Below are 8,285 nucleotides of genomic sequence, written 5' to 3' on the forward strand. Positions count from 1 at the left end.
GTGTGATGGAAGGGGAAAACCTGCCACTTCCTAGAGAGAACCTGACTGAGGCTCCCGGGCTGGAGAGCCCAGGGCTTTGGGATACAGTGAGGAGCTGCTGGGAGCCAGGCCAGCTCGGGCTGTGTGTAGGAATGGGATCAAATCCCTACCGGAGCTGCTCCATTTCTGTTGCCTCTTTATTGGGCACACTGGGATTATCCAGAGCTCCTGCTCCCTCCCCAGGCCTCTTTTCCCATCCCTCCCACCCTGCAGATTTGTTTTCCTCATCCTGGTGTCAGGCTGAGCAGTCCAGGAGCATCCAAGCAGGCAGGGAAGTGCCCGGGGGGGGCTGCTGTGGGGGTCCCCACCTCTCCCAAACACCTCCCAAAGTTTTAGCAGCTTCAAAAAGGCAACTGTTTAAATGGCATTAGAGGCCTGATTTCAAGTCACAAAAGCCATGAAATTCAGAGTTAAGGCTAAAAAAAAAAATCCAGTTGACACTCTGGCCTGAAGCCATAGAAGGCACGAGGTAAAGGCAGAGGCTCCACTGAGCTGGAGAGGGCTCTTTGGGGGTCCTGGCTGCCCCGTGGGGTGCAGGGCAGAGCCTGGGATGGGATTTAAATGTGTAGAGGAGCCAGGTTGGAAAGATTCAGGAATGCTTTGGAGAGGGTTTATCCCAAGCTGGGCAGCAGGAGGTGGCTTGGCTGGCCAGGACATTGCTGTGGTCCTACCTGGGTGATCCTGGGGAGGGCTTTGGAGTCCATCCCTGGAGTCAGGGTGGGCCCTTTCCTTCCTGTGGTGGGACAGTGGTATTGCAGCTGAACTTGGTTCCCATGTGCCCTCCCAGCAGGCAGCACCAGGATGCTGGGTAGTACTGGATGACACTGAATTACACACCTGCTCCATCATTCCCACCTTCCACATCCTCCTGCAACAGGAGTGTCTCACTATTAGCAGAAAATACAAAGCTGAACTGTTCTATTATTATTATATATTGTTCTATTGATTTTTTTTATATTATTTTTCCCCTCTCTGGGATGAGCCCTTGGTGATCAGGGCGGCCCAGAGGCTGAGCTTTGGGGAGCTCTGAGCATCTGTGTGTGTTTGGAGGGGGCTGTGGTAGCCCAGGTGTCCTGGGTATATCTGCTGAAGATGGGAGCAGAAGAGCTGCTTTTCCAACAAATCATCACTCTCCACAAGGGTTGCTGGGTGCAGCACAGGAAAGAGAGATCCTGCAGGTGGGTCCTGAACTTGAGAGAGGCAGAAGCAGCAGTTTTTGGGGTGTGCTTTATTGGCCCCATTTTTTTTTTTAACCACCTTGCACGCACCAAGGGGACTGATACAGGCTCAGCTGGGCTCTTGATTTGGCAACAAGTTGAAGACATGATGAACAGAAGACAAAAGGTTTTGTCATTTCTTTTATTGCAAATTTTCTCTGGGAAACCAGGCTTCACAGGTACTGATGCAACTAGTTCCTGACCTGCAGGCCGAGCACCAGCCCAGGGACAGGATCAATACTTCATGCTTATCACAACAGGCTGAGCAGGGTTTTCTCTGGCTGCAAAGCCTGATAATGGAGCCACGGTTAATTGGAGGTGCTACAAATGTACCTGTTGGTGACTTGGAAATGAGCCTGGAAGGAGGGAGGCAAGACTTTGTGGCCAAGATCCCTTTTCTTGTTTGCATTCCAGGACCCACCTGGTGAGACCCTGCTGGTGGTGAGGCCTGGGTGGGTCACAGAAACTGGGCAGCAACAAGGCCAGAACTGATGTAACTTCTTGCAGAGTCTCAGAGACAGGCCCATGTTGGGAAGCAGCTCCCTGGGACAGGAAGGGGTTCCTGGGCAGAGCACAAGAAATTAATGTTGCTCTAATTACTGCAGAGCTTGTGCTGGCCCAGCACCTCCTGTCGAGACTGAAGTTCCTCCTGAGGTGGTAGGGGATGCTGCATCCACCTGCAGCTGGTGCTGCTTTCCTGTTCCTGAAACACCTCTTCACACCTTCTGGCTTCCTTCCAGCAGCCCCGGGAGCAGCAGGAAGCACTGGAGGCAGCCTGGCCTCCCCCCGGCAATGGGAGTGGGGATCTTAAGTGGGGTCTGGCTGCTCCACCAGTGTCTGAGCACCCCGAGAACATCTGCATGGTAAGGGGCAGGTGACCCAGGGGCGAGTCAGGGGAAACAAGGTGCTTGAAGCTATTTTGGAGCAGCACTGCACTCGCAGCTGCCCTCTCCTGGCACAACACACCTCCTGCCAAGTCCTTCTGCATCCTTTGGGGGTGTTGGAGGTTTTCCTGCTCCTCAGGAACAGAGATAAAAATCCAGCTTAGGGCTCCCCCCACACTCAGGTCTGGGTTAAGCCAAGCCAGGCCTCCCACAGCTCCTGGGAAGGCTGGCACAGGCAGCCCCTCAGCTGCCAGTGGCTTCTGGTGCTGCTCACACCCCCTGGGCTGGTGGGGACAGAGAAGGGGAGGACGTTGCTTTTTACAGGTGACTGGGGCAGCCCCTTCCTGCTCATCTCCTGCTCCAACTCCAGTGCTTCCAGCCCTGGTGGGAGGGAGCTGTGCTGGCCCACTCAGGATGGACAAACCAGCAGCAGAAGTGAAGCCAGAGCCCAGGTATGTCCTGCAACCACCCTGTGATTAATGACCTTCAGGAAAAAAAAAACAAAGCACAAGGCATTTTATTTTTTTTATTTTTCCAGAGTTAATTTAGTAATCAATTTTTTTTCTTTAAAAATAAAACCTAAGCCTGTCAGGTCACAGATCAGTAGATTTAAGTGCTTTTTGTTGTGGGTGCAGCTGTGGAGCCACAGTGTGCGTTGGGGAGCAGGGCAGAGGAGAAGGCCTCACTGCATGTAGGGGTAGCACCAGTCCCTCAGGGGCACGTGGGTCTCCTTGATGGCCTGGGGGGACGTCCAGCGCAGGATGTAGTGGGGACCCCCGGGTTTGTCATTGGTGCCTGTTGGGGAGGGAGAGGAGGGGCTGGTGACTGAAGGTGGAGGAGCTGGGATGGGGTTGGTGGGTCAGCAGGGGCAGGAGGGTGCCCCTCTCCAGGAGGGGGTTTGGTCTGACCTGAGATGCGGGGGTCCCCAAAGGGCTGTTGAGCCACCACGGCCCCCGTGGACTTGTCGTTGATGTAGAAGTTCCCGGCCGCGTTGCGCAGGAGGCGGCGGGCGGCCTGGAGGGGCTGCCTGGGGAGAGGGGAGTGTGTGTGTCTGTGTGTGAGTGTGCACAGGCTGTACGCAGGGCCAGGTCTGCTTGGCAGGTCACACTCACTCACACCTCGCACACTCACATTCTCTCACTCTCACACACACTCAAACTCTCACACTTTCTCACTCACAACTCACTCACACATTCTCACTCAAATGCTCTCACACTCACTTTCCACACTCTCACACACTCACAGTCACACTGTCACACACACACTTACCTTAACTGTCACACACTCACCCATGCTCACACTCACACTCTCTTGCACTCACTCTCACACTCAGACGTGTCCCACATCCTTACAACTCAATTAAGTGACCCCAATGTTTTTATTTCCGTTTTACTGTTATAAAATGAAGGTGATTCCAACTGAGTCCCCAAGTAGTGGGACTGGCAAGGACCTCTGGAGATCATGGGGTCCAACCCCCTGCCCAAGCAGGGTCACCTAGAGCAGGTTCCACAGGAGGGTGTCCCTGCTGGCTTTGAATGTCCCCAGAGAAGGAGGCTCCACCTTCCCTGGGCAGCCTGGCCCAGGGCTCCATCACTCACAGACAAGAAGTTCCTCCTGATGAGGTTGAACCTTTGTGTCCACTTTGTGACCCCCTTGCCCCAAAGGCTGGTCCCCCTGGGGTCACACTGCTCTTAGCCCTCCTCCTGCTTAAGAGGGCTGGGGCTGCATCCTCCTGGGTGCTCCAAATGTCACCATTGGGGCAGTTTCTCACCAAAATAAAAGCATTTTAGGGCTAAGAAACTCCCCCTCCTCCTTTCTTTTAGCTGCCTCCCCTCCCTCCTCGGTGGGAGGACTAAAAGCAGGCTAAGTTGGTGGGAAATGCTTTTCCCTCCTCCTCCCCAGGCAGCACAGAGAGGAACGAGATAGATGGATGGATCTGCCCAGAAAGGGAAAAGCATCGTTGCTGTCTCGGGATGGGTTTGTTGGCACTTACTTCTCCTGGGCGAAGATCGCCCCCGTGAGGCCGTAGGGCGTGGTGGTGTCGATGAGTTCCAGCACCTCCTTGTACCGCTGCTCCGGGTACACGTACACCGTGAGGACTGGGCCGAAGATTTCCTGGGGAGCAAAACAAAGCACCCAGTGGGGACAACCTCCAAAGGCAGGTGGGTGCGTCAGCACCTGATTAACTGTCAACATGACATGGAGGAAGGACAATGGGCATGGTTTAAAAGTGGAAGAGGGGAGATTGAGGTTGAACATGAGGAGGAAATTCTTTGCTGTGAGGGTGGTGAGAGCCTGGCCCAGGTTGCCCAGGGAAGCTGTGGCTGCCCCATCCTTGGCAGTGTTGAAGGGCAGCTTGGATGGGGCTTGGAGCAACCTGAGCTGGTGGGAGGTGCCCCTGCCCATGCAGGGGGGTTGGGACCGGATTATCTTTGAGGTCCCTTCCAACACAAACCAGTCTATGATCCCCACACCAACTTAGTGTAGTCTCATCTCCAGAGGCACAGCAGGCATCTCAGGACAGGGACCTACAGCCCCTCTGCTGCCCCCTCCCCCAGGCTGCTCTCACCTCCTTCATGATGGGGTCCTGGGGGTCTTTGGTCTCCACGATGCAGGGCTGGATGAAGTACCCGACGCTGTCATCGCAGCCGCCACCCGCCAGGATGGTGAGGTTGGGCGACTTCTTGGCGTGTTCGATCCACTTCTTGATCCGTGCAAAGGACTGAGGAAGGGGAATAACAATTAAAATCATTTGGGGTCAGGGGGCTAGAAGGAGGGCTGGACAATCCCCTTCAGGGCTACAGTGGTCTCAAGGCTCTGGAAGAGGGGGTGGGAGATGGACGTAGAGTCCTGGGCACTAAATGTTATGTCTGAGATAATTTCTCAGCAAAATGACACACTTTTCAGGAGGGGCAGTGACTACAGTGACCATTGGGCAAGCAGTGCTGCAGGAGGAGCAGGAGAGGGCTGATCAATTAATCACTGGTGTTTGTACTCTGCTGTAAATAATAAAAACAACCATCTCGCCCCAGCCTGTCGTGGTGTTACCTTGTCACACGAGTAGGAACAGGGGAGGGGAGCTCACCTTGTCATCAATCACTGCAGAGAAAAACGTCCCAAAATCCTGGGCGGGCTGTGGGAAGGCAGAAAGGAGACAATGTTACAGACTGTGCCAAAAAGCCACCTCTGAAATAAGGAGCAGCTGAAATGCCCACAAATACCACCTCCCTCCCTTCTCCCAGCACACCTCGGTGGAGGTGCCCCTTTTCAATTAGTCTGCTGTGTTCAGCCACTTACAGAACCCTTCCTGCAGACACTGGCTACAAGTTAATTTCTAATCACTAAAAAAAAAAAAAAAAAGGGGGGGGGAGGGGGGACACGGAGGGGCTGGGGTGGGAAGAGCCAGTGGATACAAAGCTGGGTTCAATAGGAATTAGTAGCCAGTTACCACAGTCTCTAATCCCATCAACCACCCGCTGAGCTGCAAAGCCCTTCAGCAACCCGGCAGCTCCACTCACGTCTCCCACTTTGATCTTCCCGTGCTCCTCCAGCAGCTTCTCTTTGATCTGGGGCCACAGTGAGTCCGGGACGTAGAGGCGGGAACAGGCCGAGCATTTCTGGCCGCCGTACTCGAAGGCAGAGCGCAGGGTCCCGTTCACCACGCTGCCCACGTCGGCTGAGCTGTGCACCAGGTGGAAGTTCTTCCCTCCGCACTCTGGGCCAGGAGAAAGCAGGGAAAGGGAGGAGTTGGCAGGGATGGGCTGGCTATGGACAGCACAAGCCACCAGCAGGTCCCTCACAGGGACAGCTCGGCCAGCGCTCGCCCCGCCTGGTTCCCTGGGCCGTGGAGAGATGCCACAATCCCAGGGAGCACAACCCTGGAGCTGGAGCAGGATTATAAAGCTGATGGAAAAGGGACTGAGCCCAGTTCCCAAAGTCAGGGTGCAACCCCAGAGTGTCATTGCTTCCCACCCAAGTGCCGCCTCCCCACCATCAAAGCCCATCCCGTGCCATAAGCACCAAACACCCAGCACAGCCATGGGAACAAGCTCCTGCCAGAGGGTGGAGAGGACACAGTGTGATGTGTCACAGGAGAGGAATTCTGGCCATGCCTTCAGTTTCTCCCTGAGCAGGGGAGACACTGAACATCCCATCCCTGTGTGGTGTCCCCCTCTTCCCAATAAAAGGTGCAGGAAAGGGCAGGTACCTCCAGCCAAGCGTGGGAAATTGCGGTAGCGATCCAGGTTCTGGGACACCTGCTTCCAGAGGTGCTTGAAAGTCCTGGGAGAAAAAGGAGGAGCTTGTCAGTGTGTTCTTGCCTTGGCACAGGGGTGGCACTTGGAGAAGGCACACCCAGGTGACATGCCCTGCTGAAGGGGACCCCAACAAACGCTGGCAGCCAACCACAAAAGAAGGGATGCCCTGCAAGTGGAACAGGAGCTGCCAGCTGAGCAGGAGAGCCAGGCTCCCACAACCTCCTGCAGCATCACAGGGAAGAAACAGGAGTCAGCAGAAGTTTCTGTTCTTCCCCTTTCCCCCCTTCCTCTCAGGCCTCACCGTGACAAACCCCTTGGCTGCAAAACAATAAAAATGCTAATAACCTCCCCCCAGGAGGCTCAGTGACTAATACTAATTTATGAGCTTCCCACCTGAAAAGCACGAAGCTCATCAGACCATGTCCTTGGCTGGTGGAGCAGAGTCCCTGGGTTGAGCAGCCCTCAGCATCACTAACACATCCTGACACGTGGGCACAGCACCAGTGTGCAAACCTGCCTGGAGCTGGGGGCTTCTGAGGCCAAATCCCAGCAGCCCTGAGAAACTGGGCAGAGCCACACACAAGGCTGGCTGCTCCCTGTGCCTTCAGTGTAGGAGATCTCCGCTGTTAGATCACAGAATCCACGACTGGGTTGGGTTGGAAGGGACCTTAAAGATCATCTAATTCCAACCTCTCTGAACATGGACACCTCCCAGGAGCCCAGGTTCCTCAGAGCCCCATCCAACTTGCCCTTCAACACTGCCAGGGATGGGGCAGCCACAGCTTCCCTGGGCAACCTGGGCCAGGTTCTCACCACCCTCACAGCAAAGAATTTCCTCCTCATGTCCAACCTCAATCTCCCCTCTTCCAGTTTTAATCCATTCCCCCTCATCCCATCCCTCCCTGCCCTTGTCCCAAGTCCCTCCCCAGCTTTCCTGGAGCCCCTTCAGGCACTGGAAGGTGCTCTAAGGTCTCCCTGGAGCCTTCTCTTCTCCAGGCTGAACACCCCAACTCCAGCCTGTCTCCAGAGCAGAGCTGCTCCAGCCCTTGGATCATCTCTGTGGCGTCCTCTGGACTCTCTCCAGGAGCTCCATGTCCTTCTTGTGTTGGAGGCTGCAGACACTTTTCTCATCAATTTAAACCCCTGCCTTAATTACCCCGTGTACAGATGGCCCGTGCCCTGCTTCCCTACTCAGCCCTGTCCCCCCAGCCCCAGCCCCAGCGCACGGGACGCTGCCGGTGAAGTTCAGCCCGCAGAAGTGCTCGGAGCTGGTGACGGTGTCTCCAAAGACGGGTCCGTCGGCCGGCACGAACTGCACCACGTTGGGAGGGAGCCCAGCTTCCAGGAGGATCTTGTAGACAGCGTAGCTGGAGAGCATGGCTGTGTCACTGGGCTTCCACAGGACCACATTTCCCTGGGGGAGAGGAGAAAGTCAGCCCAGGAATCACAGAACCTCAGAACCTGAGGGGTTGGAAGGGACCTGGAAAGCTCCCCCAGCCCACCCCCCCTGCCAGAGCATCTCCAGAGGAGACTCCACAGCCTCTCTGGGCAGTCTGGCCCAGGGCTCTGTCACTTTCACAGCAAAGAAGTTTTTTTCTGAGATTCACATGGAACCTCCTGTGCTCCAGTTTGCACCCACTGCCCCTTGTCCTGTCACTGGACATCACTGCACAAAGCCTGGCTCTGTCCTCCTGACACTGCCCTGAACAGATTTGTGCTCATGGATGAGGTGGCCCCTCAGTCTCCTCTTCTCCAAGCCCAACAGACCCAGCTCCCTCAGCCTTTCCTCAGCAGGGAGATGTTCCCCTCCCTCCAGCATCTCTGTGCCTCTGCCCTGGGCTCTTTCCAGCAGTTCCCTGTCCTTCTGGAACTGAGGGGCCCAGAACTGG

At 55.5% G+C, this 8,285-nt stretch overlaps 1 protein-coding gene across 1 annotated transcript in view; it reads right to left on the minus strand.

Moving 5' to 3' along the window:
- Nucleotides 1-2,822: 2,822 nt before the first annotated feature.
- Nucleotides 2,823-8,285, minus strand: part of ALDH4A1 (aldehyde dehydrogenase 4 family, member A1) — an 18,286-nt gene continuing 12,823 nt past the window's right edge. Inside the window, exons 8-15 of the mRNA XM_009995793.1 lie at nucleotides 7,623-7,810; nucleotides 6,348-6,421; nucleotides 5,659-5,855; nucleotides 5,226-5,273; nucleotides 4,710-4,862; nucleotides 4,134-4,255; nucleotides 3,049-3,167; nucleotides 2,823-2,935 (exon numbers count right to left, since the gene is read on the minus strand). Coding sequence (XP_009994095.1) covers nucleotides 2,823-2,935; nucleotides 3,049-3,167; nucleotides 4,134-4,255; nucleotides 4,710-4,862; nucleotides 5,226-5,273; nucleotides 5,659-5,855; nucleotides 6,348-6,421; nucleotides 7,623-7,810 — 1,014 coding nt within the window. The remainder of the gene's footprint in view (nucleotides 2,936-3,048; nucleotides 3,168-4,133; nucleotides 4,256-4,709; nucleotides 4,863-5,225; nucleotides 5,274-5,658; nucleotides 5,856-6,347; nucleotides 6,422-7,622; nucleotides 7,811-8,285) is intronic.

This window comes from Chaetura pelagica, unplaced genomic scaffold (assembly GCF_000747805.2).
Source record: "Chaetura pelagica isolate M959 unplaced genomic scaffold, ChaPel_1.0 scaffold234, whole genome shotgun sequence".
NCBI classification, from domain to species: Eukaryota; Metazoa; Chordata; class Aves; order Apodiformes; family Apodidae; genus Chaetura; species Chaetura pelagica.